The 22,513-nt window shown below is 43.2% G+C and overlaps 1 protein-coding gene across 3 annotated transcripts in view; it reads left to right on the top strand.

The window, feature by feature from the left end:
- ntrk3b (neurotrophic tyrosine kinase, receptor, type 3b) overlaps window positions 1-22,513 on the top strand; it is a 205,423-nt gene that overhangs the window by 172,477 nt on the left and 10,433 nt on the right. For 2 of the 3 annotated variants that reach the window (XM_020055417.3, XM_020055418.3), the window contains 4 exons: window positions 7,225-7,355; window positions 12,949-13,157; window positions 15,479-15,722; window positions 16,166-16,177. In XM_020055417.3, coding sequence (XP_019910976.2) covers window positions 7,225-7,355; window positions 12,949-13,157; window positions 15,479-15,722; window positions 16,166-16,177 — 596 coding nt within the window. The remainder of the gene's footprint in view (window positions 1-7,224; window positions 7,356-12,948; window positions 13,158-15,478; window positions 15,723-16,165; window positions 16,178-22,513) is intronic. The other variant, XM_020055416.2, reaches the window with a different exon arrangement.

Consider the following 22,513-nt stretch of genomic DNA (forward strand, 5'->3'; position numbering starts at 1 on the left):
GCAGTGTGATAACCTTGCTGTATCTCTATACTGTTTAAGTGTTTCCCCTTATTTCAGACTCATGTTTATTTGTTCTTACACAAATCATATATTTTTTCAAATGGTTTGCTGGTTTTGACCAGAGTTCGCTTTGGGATATTTCGTATTCAGCAATCCTCTTATAATTAAATTATTATTATTCTGTCCATCTTACTGGAAGAGGCTGGATCAAACCAAGTGAGAGTACTAGAGAGCCAAATTAGCTAGCAGCACCAACGTAAAACATTAGTATCTGCAGAGCTACAAGATGCTATGGCACCTTTGTCAATATCGACAAATAACAGCACAAAGACAGAGGTACGTTGTCAATATTCACATTTTGCAGGATAGAGACATGGGTACATTATCAATATTGACATATAGCATGACAGAGGTCAGCAGGGGTCAGGAGTGAGGGAGGATGGGAGCTGAGGGAGATTACCGTTAATCTTAGGTTTTATCTGAACCAAGACTAACCCGGTCTGTCTTTCTGCCTATCCTGTTTGCTTGCCTTTGTCTTCTTCATTCTGGCTCACTGCTGACACGGAGGAGATGGTTAGGGCAGCAGTACACTTCTCTAACACCCTCTGCCTGGAGTCCCTATACATACAATACAACACAGAGCCATGGTAGAACTCAGTGCTGTATCTAGTACACCAAAGGGCTCTGGTAGAATTTAGTGCTGTATCTAGTACACCACAGGGCCCTGGTAGAGCTTAGTGCTGTATCTAGTACACCAAAGGGCTCTGGTAGAACTCAGTGCTGTATCTAGTACACTAAAGGGCTCTGGTAGAACTCAGTGCTGTATCTAGTACACCACAGGGCTCTGGTAGAACTCAGTGCTGTATCTAGTACACCACAGGGCCCTGGTAGAACTTAGTGCTGTATCTAGTACACCAAAGGGCCCTGGGAGAACTCAGTGCTGTATCTAGTACACCACTGGGCCCTGGTAGAGCTTAGTGCTGTATCTAGTACACCACATGGCCCTGGTAGAACTCAGTGATGTATCTAGTACACCACAGGGCCCTGGTAGAGCTTAGTGCTGTATCTAGTACACCAAAGGGCTCTGGTAGAATTTAGTGCTGTATCTAGTACACCACAGGGCCCTGGTAGAGCTTAGTGCTGTATCTAGTACACCAAAGGGCTCTGGTAGAACTCAGTGCTGTATCTAATACACTAAAGGGCTCTGGTAGAACTCAGTGCTGTATCTAGTACACCACAGGGCTCTGGTAGAACTCAGTGCTGTATCTAGTACGCCACAGGGCCCTGGTAGAACTTAGTGCTGTATCTAGTACACCAAAGGGCCCTGGTAGAACTCAGTGCTGTATCTAGTACACCACTGGGCCCTGGTAGAGCTTAGTGCTGTATCTAGTACACCACAGGGCCCTGGTAGAACTTAGTGCTGTATCTAGGGGAGCTGGAGACATGCAGGAGGCAGCTGTATTAGACAGTGTGTGTGCAATAGGGTGGAACAGAGCTGCGGACTACTTAGGGCAGGAATAAGTGAATATAGATGAGATGTTTAAAGAGACGCTGGGAAAAGGAAGGTAGGATCTCAATTCCCCTGATTTGATTGAAGGTCACTGAAGGGGCTTGTGAGACACGTCTAACCCTGCCACCTGAATGATGCTGTCCATCTCGAGGCAGGTTTTAAGGTAGGAGGGATGGGCCCCTTCAACTGACATTCCATTCCTTGTAGTCACTGTTGATGTCAGGTCAACTGACTGGCATCCTGGCTATCTGGAATGCACTGTTGTAATGTTCATACGTTCTTGGCATGTTTAATGCATCCAGCCCCATATAATGAGTATGGAAAACACCCTATAGTAAACAGACTACACTCACCAAAAGGATTATTAGGAACACCTGTTCAATTTCTCATTAATGCAATTATCTAATCAACCAATCACATGGCAGTTGCTTCAATGCATTTAGGGGTGTGGCCCTGGTCAAGACAATCTCCTGAACTCCAAACTGAATGTCAGAATGGGAAAGAAAGGTGATTTAAGCAATTTTGAGCGTGGCATGGTTGTTGGTGCCAGACGGGCCGGTATTTCACAATCTGCTCAGTTACTGGGATTTTCACTCACAACCATTTCTAGGGTTTACAGAGAATGGTGTGAAAAGGGAAAAACATCCAGTATGCGGCAGTCCTGTGGGCGAAAATGCCTTGTTGATGCTAGAGGTCAGAGGAGAATGGGCCAACTGATTCAAGCTGATAGAAGAGCAACTTTGACTGAAATAACCACTCGTTACAACCGAGGTATGCAGCAAAGCATTTGTGAAGCTACAACACGCACAACCTTGAGGCGGATGGGCTACAACAGCAGAAGACCCCACCGGGTACCACTCATCTCCACTACAAATAGGAAAAAGAGGCTACAATTTGCATGACCTCACCAAAATTGGACAGTTGAAGACTGGAAGAATGTTGCCTGGTCTGATGAGTCTCGATTTCTGTTGCGACATTCAGATGGTAGAGTCAGAATTTGGCGTAAACAGAATGAGAACATGGATCCATCATGCCTTGTTACCACTGTGCAGGCTGGTGGTGGTGTAATGGTGTGGGGGATGTTTTCTTGGCACACTTTAGGCCCCTTAGTGCCAATTGGGCATCGTTTAAATGCCACGGCCTACCTGAGCATTGTTTCTGACCATGTCTATCCCTTTATGACCACCATGTACCCATCCTCTGATGGCTACTTCCAGCAGGATAATGCACCATGTCACAAAGCTCGAATCATTTCAAATTGGTTTCTTGAACATGACAATGAGTTCGCTGTACTGAAATGGCCCCCACAGTCACCAGATCTCAACCCAATAGAGCATCTTTGGGATGTGGTGGAACGGGAGCTTCGTGCCCTGGATGTGCATCCCACAAATCTCCATCAACTGCAAGATGCTATCCTATCAATATGGGCCAACATTTCTGAAGAATGCTTTCAGCACCTTGTTGAATCAATGCCATGTAGAATTAAGGCAGTTCTGAAGGACGAAAGGGGGTCAAACACAGTATTAGTATTTTGTTCCTAATAATCCTTTAGGTGAGTGTATATTACACACACTATAGTGAACATAGTATGTAAACATATGATGTAAGCAGTGTAAAATTAACATAATACAGTAAACAGACTAGAGTTAACAGAGTATTGTGGACAGAATATAGTGTAAAGACAATGTTGAAAAGACTTCTGGTAACAGATTATAGTAAAAGCTCTATGTAATGTACTATGGTAAACAGGCTGTAGTAAACCCTCTGTTGTAATAAAGAGATGTTGTAGTTCTCCGATGAATGCTTTGTCCTCCAAGCATGTAGTTCCTGGAAAATAGTTGCTGGTTGGGTGAGTAGTGTGATTACAAGTCGAACGGCTTGGCAAACCATGTGCTTTTGAGGACAGATGTCTCAATCTCTAACTTCCCGAAACCTGCTGCAAGGAAAGTCCTTTAATTTTCACCAAAATAACTAAGCTTAGAGAGATCTGGGGAATGTGTGTTGTGCTGGTGGGGGATGTATGTGTGTACTTGAACATAAATGCGTTTCTTACTATGGTATCCTTAGTGCAGCAGATAGTCGATCGTTTCGAAGAGTTATTGTAAACCCTATCTGCGTTTCTGTGAATTCAGAAAGTCAATTGAAGCTTCACGCGCTGTGTATCAATACATTAGCCTGTATTCTCTCCATATATCCCATACGACTGCACTCGACTCCGTTCAGAGTCAAAAACGCTTCAGTTGGCCTACATTTCACCAGATTCAGGCGTTGGCCTGAAACTGAAAGGTCAATGTATTCCCTTCATCTGCCTACCTACAGGGTCATACACATTAAGAGTCAATGTGTGTGCCTCCACAGCCCCCTGTTTGATTATATTCAAGCTATAAGGCATCACAGTCATAATGAAATGCAGATCCCAAATTTGACTTTTAAAACAATGCATTTCCCTGCGGACATTCCCCGGCTTTCTAACACTGTAGCGGATCAGCACCACCTGTCATGTTTTATTCAGCTGGGAGCTGGACTTACACTGCCTTCTGATGTGTTCTTACATATACTCAGCTGCAACAGCACCCTAAACCCTTTCAAGTGCACTACTTTTGACAAGGATCAAGGGCTCAGGGGGTGCGCCGCGAAGGGAATGTGAAGTGTGGTATGCAGCGTTATACTAGAACCAAGGAACTGCTCCAGGACTACGGCAGTTACACTTGTACCTACAGCATATATACATCTACACTATACCTTTGCTATACCATATACTGCACATTCAAGAGTTACACCTGCATCTATACCTAAAATAAAACTATACTATACCAATACTATATGCTATACCTAAAATTAATCTATACTATTCCAATACTATATGCTATACCTAAAATAAATCTATACTATTCCAATACTATATACTATACCTAAAATAAAACTATACCAATACTATACCTAAAATAAAACTGTACTATACCAATACTATATACTATACCTAAAATAAAACTATACTATTCCAATACAATATACTATACCTAAAATAAAACTATACTATTCCAATACTATATACTATACCTAAAATAAAACTATACTATTCAGATTCTATATACTATACCTAAAATAATGCAAAATAATGCAAAATCATTGCCTCCAAGTTGTACTTTTGAAGATGCTACAAAAGTCCACATTTCATTTGTCACTGCAAACAAAAACAGTAAAGAATAAAGAGACCAGACATCCCTTTGTCAAATAGTTTATCTGTTTACCTACTCGGCATAATGTTGAGCGCTCTACACAAGATAAAGATTCCTCTTGTCTTAAGGCGCATTCAATTTGATAGTGCCATAGTGAAGGAAGAAAACATGTTACAGTCAATTTACATTTCTTATTGCAAACAAGTGTTTCAATGGCATTTCTTAGAAAATAGGTGGTTCCTGGATGCTGCTGTATTTATTTATTCACTCTCAATCTGAACTACACTGTTTAAACCCTATTAGCAGTTGCAAACTTAAGAGTTATCTCTCCATAGTTCACCATGAATAGGGTAGAGTTGGTTTAATGTAACACAGGTCTATTGACCATGAATAGGGTAGAGTTGGGTTTAATGTAACACAGGTCTATTGACCATGAATAGGGTAGAGTGAGGTTTAATGTAACACTGTTCAATTTACCATAAATGGGGTAGAGAGGGGCTGTGTAGCACAGGTCTTTGACCATGAATAGAGTGAAGCTTAATAGATAAATGGATATGGACAGTTGAGTGGATGAATGCATATTTAGTTGAGGCTTGTTGAAGGTTTAGTGGATGTTCAGTGGAAGTTTTGAAAGGTTTAATGGAGGTTGAAGTTCAGTGGAGGTTTAATGGATGTTCAGTGGAGGTTTATTAAAGATTTAGTGGATGTTCAGTGAAAGTTACTGTGAGAGGTTTTGTGTATTTTCAGGTTTATGTAGGACAATAATAGGACAGCCATAGAGAAACAACAGGCCGTGAGCTCTTCAAACACCTGCTTTTCTGATGCTCAGCCATTCATTGCCATACGTTCATTCATCCTGGTCATTCAGGGATGTAGCACCATTCCTGGGGGATGCCCCAGCTGCTGCGTACCAGAAAGCCATCTTGGCAGTGGTGCAGAGCTATCCCTGATCAACACCTGAACCTTTGAATTTCTCTGGACACTTTTCTCCATGTTCCGGAACATTTCCAACCTCTCCTGGCAGGGGAGATGCTGATGGATCCGGCACACCACAGGAGGGGATAGGTTTCATTTTGGGACCCATACTGTACATGACCCAGCTATCAGTAGGTTCCATTGCGACCCATACTGTACATGACCCAGCTGTCAGAAGGTTCCATTGGGACCCATACTGTACACGACCCAGCTAAGAGAGGGTTCAATTGGGACCCATACTGTACATGACCCAGCTATCCGAAGTTTCCATTGGAACCCATACTGTACATGACCCAGCTATCAGTAGGTTCCATTGGGACCCATACTTTACATGACCCAGCTGTCAGAAGGTTCCATTGGGACCCATTCTGTACATGACCCTGTTATCAGAAGGTTTCACTGGGAACCATACTGTACATGACCCAGCTATCAGAAGGTTCCATTGGGACCCATTCTGTACATGACCCAGTTATCAGAGGGTTCCTTTGGGACCCATACTGTACATGACCCTGTTATCAGAAGGTTTCACTGGGAACCATACTGTACATGACCCAGCTATCAGAAGGTTCCATTGGGACCCATTCTGTACATGACCCAGTTATCAGAGGGTTCCTTTGGGACCCATACTGTACATGACCCAGCTATCAGAAGGTTCTCTTTGACTGCCCAGAGGGCTTCACGACCTCCCTGGAGAACATGTTTTCCATTGTTTCCATGGCCTTAAATGCCTTCTGTAACTGAATCATGTGTGGATAAACACCTGTGTCAAAAGATCCATTAATCACCAAACCAAAGCCGGTTATCTCAATCATACCAAGCTCAATTAAAAATGAATACATGTTCAAGTGCATCAACATGTCAGCACTGACCTTTTCTAAACTGTAAACAGAATATCTGTGGGTGTCTTTGTGGATGGCTGAGTCACCCTGTAGACTTTCTCTATGTTCTGTACATTATTTTACCAGGTAAGTATGCTAAGAATACATTCTTATTCCCAGGAACGACCTAAAATCTATTTGAGTTAACTGTCTTGCTCCGGAACAGAACGACAGGGTTTGTTGGCTCTGGGATTAAAACCAGCGACCTTCCATTATTGTCCCAACGCTGTTGACCACTGGGATACCCTGATGTTTTGGTTCTGCTCCATTCTGTTTGACTCTGTTCTGCTCCATTCTGATTGTTTCTGTTCTCCTGCTTTCTGTTATGCTCTGTTTTACTCTGCTTTTTCCGCTCTGCTCTGTTCTCCTCTGTTCTTTTTTACTCTCCTGCTCTGTTCAGTTTGTTTCAGTTCTCCTCTATTCTGTTATGCTCTGTTCTTCTCTGCTTTGTTCAGCTCAGCTCTGTTCTGTTTGCCTGTTCTGTTCTCCACTACTCTGCTCGTCAGGTCCAACTCCAGGCCTCAAGCACAAGGAAACAGTATCTGGTGTCTCATTTTATGTCTCTCGCTCTCTTTCCCTCTCCCTCCCTTGCTCCCACTCTCTCCAATCTCCCTCCCTCTCTTGCAATCTTTCTCTCCCTCCCTCTCCCTCTTTCGCCAACTCCCTCTCCCTGCCTTTGTAGACGTGCAGCATATAAAGCGCCGGGACATCATTCTAAAGAGGGAGCTCGGTGAGGGTGCCTTTGGAAAGGTCTTCCTGGCTGAATGCTATAACCTGTGCCCCACAAAGGACAAGATGCTGGTGGCTGTCAAGGTAAGTCCTGGTTTGACTGAGGACAAGATGCCGGTGGTTGTTAATTAAGGGAGGGTCTGACAAAAAGTCACGTCTTGCTGTGAAATGGTTCTAATTTATTTTATGTATATTATATATCACAGTGCAGGGGATTGGTTATATTAAGGTTCCTACAGGTAGACAGACATATTTGAGTCCAGGGGATTGGTTATATTAAGGTTCCTACAGGTAGACAGACATATTTGAGTCCAGGGGATTGGTTATATTAAGGTTCCTACAGGTAGACAGACATATCACAGTGCAGGGGATTGGTTACATTAAGGTTCCTACAGTTTGACAGACATATTTGAGTCCAGGGGATTGGTTATATTAAGGTTCCTACAGGTAGACAGACATATCACAGTGCAGGGGATTGGTTACATTAAGGTTCCTACAGTTTGACAGACATATTTGAGTCCAGGGGATTGGTTATATTAAGGTTCCTACAGGTAGACAGACATATCACAGTGCAGGGGATTGGTTATATTAAGGTTCCTACAGGTAGACAGACATATTTGAGTCCAGGGGATTGGTTATATTAAGGTTCCTACAGGTAGACAGACATATCACAGTGCAGGGGATTGGTTACATTAAGGTTCCTACAGTTTGACAGACATATTTGAGTCCAGGGGATTGGTTATATTAAGGTTCCTACAGGTAGACAGACATATCACAGTGCAGGGGATTGGTTATATTAAGGTTCCTACAGGTAGACAGACATATTTGAGTCTAGGGGATTGGTTATATTAAGGTTCCTACAGGTAGACAGACATATCACAGTGCAGGGGATTGGTTACATTAAGGTTCCTACAGTTTGACAGACATATTTGAGTCCAGGGGATTGGTTATATTAAGGTTCCTACAGGTAGACAGACATATCACAGTGCAGGGGATTGGTTACATTAAGGTTCCTACAGTTTGACAGACATATTTGAGTCCAGGGGATTGGTTATATTAAGGTTCCTACAGGTAGACAGACATATCACAGTGCAGGGGATTGGTTATATTAAGGTTCCTACAGGTAGACAGACATATTTGAGTCCAGGGGATTGGTTATATTAAGGTTCCTACAGGTAGACAGACATATCACAGTGCAGGGGATTGGTTACATTAAGGTTCCTACAGTTTGACAGACATATTTGAGTCCAGGGGATTGGTTATATTAAGGTTCCTACAGGTAGACAGACATATCACAGTGCAGGGGATTGGTTATATTAAGGTTCCTACAGGTAGACAGACGTATCACAGTGCAGGGGATTGGTTATATTAAGGTTCCTACAGGTAGACAGACATGTCACAGTGCAGGGGATTGGTTATATTAAGGTTCCTACAGGTAGACAGACATATTTGAGTCCAGGGGATTGGTTATATTAAGGTTCCTACAGGTAGACATACATGTCACAGTGCAGGGGATTGGTTATATTAAGGTTCCTACAGGTAGACATACATGTCACAGTGCAGGGGATTGGTTATATTAAGGTTCCTACAGGTAGACATACATGTCACAGTGCAGGGGATTGGTTGCATTAAGGTTCCTACAGGTAGACAGACATGACTCTCTCTTCCTCCCTCTGCCTCCCTCTCTCTGCATGACTATTTCTGCCGTACTCTCTCTTTGTCTTTCTGCCTCTCTCTGCTTCTCTTTGTCTCTCTATCTCTCTCTCTGCTTCTATCTCACTCTGCTTCACTCAATGCCTCCCTGTTTGTTTCTCTCTCTGCCTCTCATATTTTTCACCTCTCTTTTTCTCCCCCGTCCTTTCTCTCTCTGCCATCTGTGAAAGGTACTGAGGTACTCACAATATATCCATCTCAATATTCTTCCAATGTGCTAAACCAGCAACGAGGGAGTTGTTTATTAACATTAAGGAGTTGTCGTTCATTAACATGAATGTGCAGCTGATAAACCAGGGAGTTGCAGTTCATTCACATGAAGGCGTGTCATTATAAACCTGGTTGTTACTATGTACAGTGATTGGCTGAACATAGCGGTCGGTATGTGACATCACAATGCCTTTTACTGCTCAAACTGTGCAGGTAACAGGCTTATAATAGCAGTAAGGCATATATAGGGTTTGTGGTCTATTGCCAATGTACCAAGGCCAAGTGCTGTTTGCAGGGACTCCACGATGCGTGGTTGTGCATAAGAACAGCCCCTGACCATATGTCAAACACACTTGTGCCTTGTTGGTTTAAATGACACAAAGGTGTTTCTGATAAACCAGGGAGTTGTAGTTAAGTTGTAGTTTACCTGAGGCAAATGGCATTGTTCTAATTTTAGAAGTATATTTAGTGTTTGATAACATTCAAACTATTTTGTTCTAAACTGCACCATAGAACAGCATTTTTTTTTGACTGTATTCTGGCATTTTCATTCAAGACGGTTCTCTGAACTTTTTAAAGTAGTGGAATGCTGAGTTAACCTTATGTTGAAACTCAGTTAGCGTTTGGAACCCACACTTTTCTTAGTCGACAATCAAACAGAATTTCATTAGAGTTTTATTTTGAATGCCATGGAGTTCAACAGACATCCAAAGCTAAATGCAGCAAATCAAGAGCATACCTGCTAAAAGGTGCCTCGTTCCTTATTTAGCACATTGTCAAGACTTGGGCGCTACACAGAGAAGAGTATCACGGAAGAGTAATTCAGAATGTAGCCCATATCAGTAAATGCATTTCCAGAGACCACTCACATGAATTATGTAGCGTGGTTCTGTCCGGGGCAGAGGGATCAAGCCTCAGCGAGACACTTCTTGTATTTCCAGCAGCAGGATGAAGTGTCAGTTTGCACAGAGACTGAAATAAAGCCTGTCATCACCATTATGACAACCCGCGGCTGTGCCCGTGTTCTAAATGGCCCCCTATTCCCCACAGGCGCTGGTCACTAGTTGTGCGATGTGAAGGGGATTTGAGTTGGTTTGTGACACCGCCTGCCCGCTCCGGGCTGGGTCACACAGACATCCTATCAGGATTTGATATTTCATTTAGACTCACGTCAAAGAGCCGAATGTGCTCTCTGCTTTATCCTATTACTGATATTACAGTTATTACCGATGTTACTGATTTTACTGATATTACTGATGGGGACAATTTGTTTTGTGGAGTCACTGGAATGATGCGACCGTCCTGCCCTTGCCAGTCAGAACAGATGGCCAACAGTTACCCTATATACCCTAACCCAATCAGAATAGATGGCAAATGGTTACCTTAAATACCCTAACCCAATCAGAATAGATGGCAAACGGTTACCTTAAATACCCTAACCCAATAAGAACAGATGGAAAACATTTTCCTTAAATACATTTGGAACTCCTGGGTTGATTTTTGTTTGAAGTACCAGTTTGACTCATGTCACAGTGTTTTTGGTAGTGATGTCTGTAGAACTGAATTCTTCCAGACCATATCAGATCTCTACTGACTACTACTGACAAGATTATGACAGATCCCTACTATCAACTCCAGACTATTACAGATAACAGCTGTCTACTACAGTCTACTACAGATCACAACTGTCTACTACAGACTACTACAGATCACAACTGTCTACTACAGACTACTACAGATCACAACTGTCTACTACAGACTACTACAAATCACTACTATCTACTACAGACTACTACAGATCACAACTGTCTACTACAGACTACTACAAATCACTACTATCTACTACTAATTATTACAGATAAGAGATCATTACTGTTGACTACAGACTATTACAGATCACAACTGTCTACTACAGAGTATTACAGATCACAACTTTCTACTACAGACCACTACAGATCACAACTGTCTACTACAGACTACTACAGATAACAACTGTTTACTACAGACTACTACAGATAACAACTGTCTACTACAGACTACTACGGATCCAGGCGGTTCGAATGTTATCATTGGATTGAATGGGCGTTATCAGTGGTTATCAGCCTCATAGATATGGGTCAGAAGGGGCCTGCTAGCCTACTGGTAGGCTCAGAAGGCTGTTATCATCCATTCGCATGGTTAATTTAGTATTTAGATAATTAAGTATTGACGAAATCATCACAGTTTAAAGGCTCTAATTTTAATGGTCTTACCTGTAGACTTACCCTAACCCATTTTAATGGTCTTACCTGTAGACTTACCCTAACCCTAACCTTAACCCATTTTAATGGTCTTACCTGTAGACTTACCCTAACCTTAACCCATTTTAATGGTCTTACCTGTAGACTTACCCTAACCCTAACCTTAACCCATTTTAATGGTCTTACCTGTAGACTTACCCTAACCCTAACCTGTCATGTCATGTCATGTCATGTCATGTTAACCCATTTTAATGGTCTTACCTGTAGACTTACCCTAACCCTAACCCATTTTAATGGTCTTACCTGTAGACTTACCCTAACCCTAACCTTAACCCATTTTAATGGTCTTACCTGTAGACTTACCCTAACCTTAACCCATTTTAATGGTCTTACCTGTAGACTTACCCTAACCTTAACCCATTTTAATGGTCTTACCTGTAGACTTACCCTAACCCATTTTAATGGTCTTACCTGTAGACTTACCCTAACCCTAACCTTAACCCATTTTAATGGTCTTACTTGTAGCAGCGACCTGAATTCGTCTGGGATTGGATCTGGAGTCTCCTCGTGTATTTATCCGTGATTAACCATGCGAATGGATGATAACAGCCTTCTGATCCTACCAGTAGGCTAGCAGGCCCCTTCTGACCCATATCTATGAGGCTGATAACCACTGATAACGCCCATTCAATCCAACATTCGAACCGGGTGACGGATCAATACTGTCTACAACGGACTACTGCTGTTTACTACAGACTACTACAGATCACTACAGACAACTACTGACTACTACAGATAACAACTGTCTACTACAGACTACTATGGATCAATACTGTCTACAACAGACCACTGCTGTCTACTACAGACTACTACAGATCACTACTGACTACTACAGATCACTACTGACAACTACTGACTATTACAGATTACGACAGATGACTACTGCCTACTACAGACTGCTACAGATCACCACTGTATACTACAGACTATTACAAACTACTACAGTCAACAACAGACAACTATTTTAAAAAAAAAAAACGATTTCACTATTTATAACTTTAGACCACTAACGACTGCTGGACTGCTAAGGACTACTGCTACATACAAGTACTGTAACTGACCAAAGATTGCAACGCACAGCTGAAGACTACTACTACTAAATGCAGACTACAGCTACAGACTATTACAGAACACTTTTATAGACTACTACATGTTCCTACTTTAGAGGACTATTTCATACCACTGCTGCAAACTACAACATACTACTATTACAGCTTGCTTCAGGAAACAAACGACTACTAAACGCCACTACTATAGACAACTGCAGGTTACCACTGTAGACTACTACAGAGAACTAAATACTACTACTACTACTGCTACTACTGAGTCATGTAGTAATCAGTACTGACCATCACAGACCATTACTACAGACCACAAACACAGACCAATATTACAGACCACTACAAACAACATAATGCAACTGTAAACCAACAGAAAGCTTCTCTCATCCACAGACCCTGAAACCAACAGTGTGTCTCTTTGGTTCCCAGACCCTGAAGGACCCCAATTTGTCTGCCAGGAAAGACTTCCAGAGGGAGGCGGAGCTGCTCACAAACCTCCAGCATGACCACATAGTGAAGTTCTATGGGGTCTGTGTGGATGGGGACCCTCTCATTATGGTGTTTGAGTACATGAAGCACGGAGACCTCAACAAGTTCCTCAGGTAAAAGAGGACAAACCACCTGACAGTCGGTATAGCCGGCACACAACATGGCCCGACACCAATCAATCAATAACATTTTTACATCAGCAGTTGTCACCAAGTGCTTTTAGAAACACCCAGCCTAAAACTCCCACCAGGGCACAAATACCATGGGATCCAAACCACAGTCCCCTTCAGCCATGACTTTTGTTATGTGTGCTGGACTCTACTGAGAAAGACTGACAGTGCAAAATAAAGGCTGCCATAAATACATTATAAAAGTCATCAGTATGATATTGGCAATGTGCTTCATATGTTTTAGGTTTTGGTCATGGGGACTTTCGTAAAGTGGAGTGCTCCATATTATATTTGAAGTTTTGGTCATGGGGACTTTCGTAAAGTGGAGTGCTCCATATTATATTTTAAGTTTTGGTCATGGGGACTTTCGTAAAGGGGAATGCTCCATATATTTTAGGTTTTGGTCATGGGGACAGTTGTAAAGGGCAGTGCTTCATATGATATTTTAGGTTTTGGTGTTGAATGGAACGCTGCTGACAAAGCTGGTGGCTCTTTACTCATAATATATTGAGGAGCTTTTTAGCTATTGAGATGCTGTATTGAGACACTATTGAGAAGGTCTCAAAAGACAGTCTGCTGAGAGTATCTTCGGAGAGGGTCTCTTGGAGAGAGTAGAGAGAGTCTGTATAGAGGGTAGTTGACAAGTTGACAGGACGTAGAGAGAGGAAATTGGGAAATGAGAAAAGCTGCAAGTTAGAGAGGTAGTGTGGGGTGTGTTTGAGAATGAAAATGAGAAGAACAATTAAACAGGAGGAAAAATGGAGAGAGCGGGAAGAAAAGACAGAGAGGATGCATGGAATAAACAGAGAGAATAATGACAGTGATTCCCCCTGTGGTGCCAAAGCAATCAGCCACTAACACCAGCCTGTCAATCAGTCAACAACGCCAGCCTGTCATTCAGCCAACAACACCAGCCTGTCAATCAGCCAACAACACCAGCCTGTCAATCAGCCAACAACACCAGCCTGTCAATCAGCCAACAACACCAGCCTGTCATTCAGCCAACAACACCAGCCTGTCGTTCAGCCAACAACACCAGCCTATCATTCAGCCAACAACACCAGCCTGTCAATCAGCCACTAACACCAGCCTGTCAATCAGCCACTAACACCAGCCTGTCATTCAGCCAACAACACCAGCCTGTCATTCAGCCAACAACACCAGCCTGTCAATCAGCCAACAGCACCAGCCTGTCAATCAGCCAACAACACCAGCCTGTCAATCAGCAAACAACACCAGCCTGTCAATCAGCCACTAACGCCAGCCTGTCAATCAGCCAATATCATCAGTGTGGCAATTAGCCAGTAATACCAGCCTGTCAATGTTCCAGTAACACCAGCCTGTCAATCAGGCAGTTACATCAGCCTGTCAATCAACCAGCAGCACCAGCCTTTGTAAACCAACCTCATTTATATTTAAGTCCTTTAGCAGACATTCTCTTGAGCGGCTCACAGTAGAGTGGATTCATATGAATTATTTTTTGCTCAGTACTGTTCCCTCAGTACTGTTTGCTCAGGAATTGAACCTACAACTCTGCTATTGAAAGTGTCATACCCTTCCAGCCACACACTTCTGCTGAGCTGCACTCCACGTCCTAGTCCCGACTCCTCTATTGACTCCTCTATTGATCTCCACGTCCTAGTCCCGACTCCTCTGCTGACCTCCACTTCCTAATCCCGACTCCTCTATTGACCTCCATATCTAGTTCCGACTCCTCTATTGACTCCTCTATTGATCTCCACGTCCTAGTCCCGACTCCTCTGCTGACTTCCACTTCCTAATCCCGACTCCTCTATTGACCTCCACTTCCTAATCCCGACTCCTCTATTGACCTCCATATCTAGTTCCGACTCCTCTATTGACTCCTCTATTGATCTCCACGTCCTAGTCCCGACTCCTCTGCTGACCTCCACTTCCTAATCCCGACTCCTCTATTGACCTCCACTTCCTAGTCCCGACTCCTCTATTGACCTCCACTTCCTTGTCCCGACTCCTCTATTGACCTCCACATGTATACCCGACTCCTCTGCTGACCTCCACTTCTTAGTCCCAACTCCTCTATTAACCTCCACTTCTTAGTCCCGACTCCTCTACTGACCTCCACATCTAGTCCTGACTCCTCTACTGACCTCCACTTCCTTGTCCCGACTACTCCACTGACGTGAACTTCCTCATTCACTACTCCTCTAATGCCTCCTGTTCTTTCTAGTGTTATGTTTCTGTCTTCCTTTACTGTACATGACTGGTTTCCCGTCTCTGTGCAGAGCCCATGGTCCAGACGCCATGATTCTGGTGGACGGCCAGCCCCTGCAGACTGAGGGAGAGCTGGGTCTGTCCCAGATGCTCCACATTGCGACCCAGATCTCGGCTGGCATGGTGTACCTGGCCTCACAGCACTTCGTCCACCGGGACCTGGCCACCAGGAACTGCCTGGTCGGCAACGGCCTGCTGGTCAAGATAGGAGACTTTGGGATGTCCAGAGACATCTATAGCACAGACTACTACCGGGTGAGGAGGCGTCGGTGGAATGACATTGTCCTGCTTTTCCTGCCTGATCCTTCCTTATTCATGGATGTTGTTTATTTAAAAAAATCCCCGTTGGAATGTTTAAACAGATCACTCCAACTGGGGTTCATGGGAAACCTCAGTGTGGTTTTTGTGTGCTTGTTGTAAGGTTGTGTTCACGCTAGGGTGCTTTTTGTACATGTCGTACGCACTTTAGTACATTTCCACTGCTTCATTTGATTTTGCATTCCTTCTCCGATTTGTGGAATTTGAGTTGTGAGAGAGTTGGGGAGACAGAGTTGTGTGAGTTTTTTTTGGATTGGGTGAGAGATTTGGATGAGTTGGGTGAGAGAGTCAGGAGAGTCTTTTGAAATGTACACTGTGTGTGTGGTGTCATGACCGTGGCACCTGAAACCTTTCCTCATGTCATCCTTTAAACGCAACAGGACGAAGAAAAGGTAAACACAAAACACCCATGTCCAGGAGAATCACACTCACACTTTGATATGATCTACATGCCTTTCGTGTATTTAAAGAAATATTGTGTTTGTGATGTAAATTGTACCTCCAAATAAGATTTACTTACTTGTTTATGTTTTTAGCTGACTGTTCTCATTATTATGTCATGACATCATCCTCATCCCATGACATCATCCTCATCCCATGACATCATCCTCATCCCATGACATCACATTGAGTGTGATTTCCTGGTAATTCTATCAGTGTTATGTGTACCAATCGGTGATGTACTTGACGCTTAACATGCCGTTCTGCATAATGTGACTTTACGATAACAAATCATATGCCCGGTTAAGTGAACAAAAAATTGCAAACGCCGTTGCTTTTTCTAGAAGGGAAAACTTTCCGCTGGCCAATTATGTACATGCACGGATACATTAAGGAGCTTGTTAAGATGTAGCTGCTTGCTATTGAATTACCCCAGATATAGTATTAAAACCTCTTGAATAATTTCCCTTCAATAGAAATAAATAAAAACAATATAATAGGTTAGTTGTAGAGGTGATATTTAACAATAAATAAAATAGTATTGATTATGGCTTAGTTGCTCTACCGCAATACCTTTAAATATTTAAACTTTCAGGCCTGTTGTCTGGTTAATCTGCATTGTTGGCATGTTGTCTGGTTAAGACAGGCAGAAAGGCAGACTGGTGGACAGTGTGATGGAAATTCCAATGTATCGACACTCGGAGTAAGGGACACAGAGACAAAATTATCTTTGTACATTATAACCGTTTTATTAACTATTATGCACAGAGACTATTATGAGAGACCCGTCAACCGCTTACACACACATAATCGTCTGAGGTGTCTCTAACTCCATACATGAACAATCCGTATTTATTACATAGAAAAAGGGATGTGGTAAGTTGTTGCCCATCGGTCTCAAGTCAATCCAACACATGCCCTTTGTTCTATCACATGTCCTGGGCTTGACACAAGGGACATGGTGTCTTCCCTCATGTGGTTAACTTTCTCAACCCTTAAGGGAAACTTAAAGCATCTAGACAACCTCCAGGTCGGCAGATGATTAACCCCACAACCCATTGTGACCAATCAAGAATGACCCCTAAGACATATACCAGATCCCTCTCTCCTACGTTCCTAAAGAACAGAAAGGACTGACACCCTTCTTTGGACATGGCCCAAATACCTAATAATCCTCTGATATTATACAGACGTGTGTCACAATCAAAGTAAAGATTTACATACCAGCCAATAGAAAGACAGACATTTCTCAAATGTACCTTAGTTCAAAATGTCCATAACAACAGGGACTCTGGGACTTAAAGGGTGCCAGTGTGTTGCATTGCCTGATAACATCTCAGATGGAAACACAGCAGAGTGAAGGAGGCAAGGGCAAGACAGGAGCAGAGAGGAGGAGAAGGGATGGTTGAGGATAGAAGACTGGAGAGGAGCAGAGAGGAGAGGTGGGGACAGAAGGAGTGAGGGGAGAAGAGCAGAGAGGAGAGGTGGGGACAGAAGGAGTGAGGGGAGAAGAGCAGAGGGGATAGATGAAAGGTGGAGACAGAAGGAGTGAGGGGAGAGGAGCAGAGGGGATAGATGAGAGGTGGAGACAGAAGGAGAGAGGGGAGAGGAGCAGAGGGGATAGATGAGAGGTGGAGACAGAAGGAGTGAGGGGAGAGGAGCAGAGGAGATAGATGAGAGGTGGAGACAGAAGGAGTGAGGGGAGAGGAGCAGAGGGGATAGATGAGAGGTGGAGACAGAAGGAGAGAGGGGAGAGGAGCAGAGGGGATAGATGAGAGGTGGAGACAGAAGGAGTGAGGGGAGAGGAGCAGAGGGGATAGATGAGAGGTGGAGACAGAAGGAGAGAGTGGAGAGGAGCAGAGAAGCCTGGAGAGGAGCAGATACATTGCCTTTCAAAATAGTATTCAACCCCCCAAATGTTACTGTGTGACAGAAAGAAATCAGAATGAATTCAAACAGATTTAATCATCCATCCATTTTGAGTTAATGTCGTAGCGCAATAACATGTGGATGAGTCCAAAGGGGGTGAGTACTTCTGAGGGCCCCTGTTGTGTTATGGCAACGAACTCCCAACTGTAAACCCCTGTAGGAATCCACGTCTTTCCCCCGAGGCGTGTTGTTTCCAGTGTGAGGCCCTGCGTCAGAGGAGGGACCCGGCTAACTCCTCCCGGAGGTTTCCTTGCTATCTCAGGCTGGCAGCCGGCCAGCGTGGGGGTGTCTTAATATCCGCCAGACGCTGTTTAAAGGGATCCGTGTTCGCCGCCGCCTGAGCCTGAAGGCTAGTGGAGATATTCTGTGGATTTGGAGGGCGTGTCGATGCTTATCAGGCTTCTTTAAGAGGGCGGCCCCGAGGGGGACGTGCCGAACAACACCCCGTCGTCTGTCGAGTGCCCTTCGCTGCCTTACGGGCCCTGGTGAAATGTAGTGCGGTTGGAAGGGAATAGGGTTCTGTTTGGGTCTCGGACCCCTCGTCAAGTGGAACCCTACCCACTGACCAGGGCAAATGAAGTGCTCCGCATAGGGGAAAAGGGTGTGATTTGGAAGGCAAACATGAGTGCTCCTACTGGGCCCGTAATCCGTCCCCTGCCATGCTGCTCTGCTCTCCACACAGCTAATCCCATCTCTCCCCTGTTACACTGGGACACAGACAGGGCACTAATCCAATTTAAACTCTGAACACACACACACACACGCACGCACACGCACACGGAGCACACAAGCCTGTTCATCTCTCTAAGCCATGTCCCGGAATACAAACATGACATTGAGTGGGAAACTCAATAATTATTACCTCAGCAGAATTTACAACAGCAATAACTGACATGTTTCGTAGTAATGTATTTGTTCGTATTTTTTGCCGTCACATCGTCTTTGTTCCCGCTAATATACGCGGTAAAGAGGTCAGCGGGGCGAAGACCTCCAGGGAGTAGACAGAGACAAAAACTCAGACCTAACAAAATTGATATTTGTTTAAATCAAGTGATTTCCTACTAAAACCTTTCATTTGGATGAATTGGTAGCATAGCTGCCTTACAGAAATCAGTGGAGCTCGTGAAAGTTATTTTAGCTACAACTGAGGTTGATTGGCCACAATGACATGAAAATGTTGGGGTTCCACCTATCCACACAAACAGCCAATTCCGCTGGCCTACAGGTTAATCTCACTGACATGTCTGTCTCGGCTCAATCTCCCAAGAAGGCACAAAGAAATAACAAGCAGCCCAGAGAAGGGATAAAAATAGCCTGCATCAAGATATTGTATGTAGCATTAGAAGTCCATTGAATTTACAACCTCTTATCATCTAGTAGCATTCATATATCAGCTATTTCTGAAATGCACCTGGATAATTTATGAAATGCATAAGCAATATATGGCATTAACATGTACCACAAATATAGCGTATGCTAGGGTAATATATAGCATATGTAAGGAGCCAGATTCCTTTTGGGCTGAGCGAAGACTTCATGAAGGAATATGGCTTGAGGTGCACCTCCGGAACCTAAAGCCTTTTCGAATGGAAGGTTGCAGTAGACCTTCAAGTGCTGCCAGTCAAAGTATCTGGATGACCAAGAGTATTTGAAATGCTTGACAGTATACGTTCTAAAAGAAAGGTGTTTGTTACGGGGGGAATTTAAATCTCGGCTGGTTGTCATCAAACTGTCCACTCAAAAAGCTTCCAACTGTAACCGGTCCATCAGTCAACTATATTGATCAATTGTCAGTATGTGTGTTGATCAGCTCCTTCTGATATTGCTGCTGTTCATACTTATAGGATGTAACAATCACAATATATTACAGTAGCAACAGCAAAAATATCTGAGCAATCATGGAAGAGATTTTCCAAGGCTTCCTTTGAGCAGCAGGTGAAAAACATCTGCTGGACTGTTTTATGTATTTAATGAGAGACTTGATGTTGCGTTTATGAAATTGCTTTATCCATTTATGGGAAAGCAAGCATTACAAAACTGACAGTTAGAACTACCAAATCCCCAGATGTGGACTTAAAAAAGCATGGCAAATGAATTTAAAAAGAATGGCAATTAAGTCTGGCTGCATAGATGATTGGCATAAGTACTGTAAATTGAGAAATCTCCTAAATAATAAAAAAACTGCATAGTATCTCAAGGGAATGATGTGTAACAATTTTAACTTAGCTCTTTCCTTCATTGAGGCAGATGTCTCATTCATAACCAAACCCTTGCCAACAATAGTTTTTTTGTTAACAATATTTGCAAAGTCAGACATCGCATGCCAACAATCAATGCCGAGCCTTCGTATTCACGCCATTATTTTAAATAATGAAGTTTAAAAGTATACATTTGTGTGGAAGAAGTAAAAATAGGACTTCTATCCATCCATAAATACCAAAAGGAAATCATTCCCGCAGTTGAGAATTACGCTAGATAGCAGGCTAACATGGTTGAAACATGTATCCTCCGTGGTCGCTAAGGTGGGGCGGTGACTTGGCACAGCCAGAAGAGGACTGGCCCGAGTTGGCTCATTTCCAGGGTTCTCCCTTGGTTCCGACCCTACTTGGGACTTGTTCCTATCCACTGTGCAACAACATCCTGTTGTTGCTGGCTCTTAGAGGTTTCTGAGCCAGGTATGTTTGAAAGCTGCTTCGTGAATACTGCTGATGTAAAAAGGGCTTTGTAAAATCAATTTTGACTGATGGGTTGACTATCGGTTGTGTTGCAGTGCTCTGCTTTCTTGACATCTCAGTCATTAGGACCGGCTCTACAGGCCCTTGTTTTTATTGCACCTGGGCAGCTGTGCTGATGTAAAGGACATAGGTCCCATAATGTGAAAACGCAAGTGCATCCTGAGTGATGCATTTTTACATGGACACATAAGCTTCACTTCAACTCTGCTGACAGATAAAGGTAAGCAAATTTAAAAATGTCACCGAGACATTAAAAATCTACAGGAATGCACTTTTGCTGTGCAGACAAAATTAGTACGTCCCTAGTTTCAATAGCTGGTGTTGCCCAATGGTTAAAATAACTTGACGTAGCCATTTCTTGTGTCTATCAGTGTCATCTATTGGGAGGAATTTTAGCCCACTCTTCTTTACAGAACTTCAACTGTTATGTTCTTGCGTGCATGTCCCTCCAAAGTTACTCTCTAACGATCCACTATTCCATTATGTCTATCCCGAGCAGGGTCTGTATCATCTGCATGCTGCAGAGTTTTACCCTGTGGTCATGAGGCGACACAGGGGGCTCTGATGAGTCTTTTAGACAAATAGCAACTTCATTAGTTTATTTAATGTTTTTGAACCTTCACTGGAGGATCTAGAGGGCGTTTGGCAGCACATTCCTTTCTGCCTCCGCTCTCCTCCCTCAGCCCCTCCACTCACCTCCCTCAGCCCCTCCACTCACCTCCCTCAGCCCCTCCACTCACCTCCCTCAGTTCCTCCACTCACCTCCCTCAGCCCCTCAACTTCACATTTCAGAGGGAACTACCTACCATTTCAGACCCCAATGAGTTGGATTTAGTATTGACTAATGCTTAATGGCCTGGGTTGGCGCATATGTATAAAAAAAAATACATATACTAAATATTAGAATAGAGTAACAGCAGGAAATAGAAGGAACCGAGATGTTTCTCTGGAGACAAAATGGGTATAAAATGTGTATATCTGTATCACTCAGTTATTGGTGCCTTACTGATCCTTGTTGTGATGCTGTATGTAACCCAATAATGATTGAATTGGCCAAAAATGCCCATGGCTCATTAGTTTTGTAAACCAGCCAAAGCGTTGGTACATTGTGAGAGGCAATGCAACTGCCTATGGAAGGTAATTAATCATTGTTTTTGCAACCCTGCAAAGCCAGTGAAAAATGTTCTGTTGCAAAATCGTGAAGTTTAGACATCAGTCCGTATGGAATATACCGTTTCAGCCTACCTTCTAAACTTTTCATTTGAAAAGACCACAAGTATTTTTTTCCCTCTGTCTAATTTGTGCTGCTTCAGTATTTATTTTCTCTGGCCTAACAGACACATCATGATGGATGTTGTGCAGATCTATCGGATTGAACAGCAAAAACTGGCAATTGGCAATCTGGCAATCTAGTTTTTAATAATATTATCATCTGTATTGACCTAGAAACATGCATAACCCATAATGTATCAATGTATTTCAATCTTTTGGGAAGTTGAAAAACTGCATTTACACCCAAAGACACCATAACGACTCATTATCTTGTTCAGTGGTTAAGCTAACTATCTGAGGAATTACACAGGTAATGGGCTGTACACATTCAAGTTAGGGCGGGAAGAGACA

Source organism: Esox lucius, chromosome 17 (genome assembly GCF_011004845.1).
Source record: "Esox lucius isolate fEsoLuc1 chromosome 17, fEsoLuc1.pri, whole genome shotgun sequence".
NCBI classification, from domain to species: Eukaryota; Metazoa; Chordata; class Actinopteri; order Esociformes; family Esocidae; genus Esox; species Esox lucius.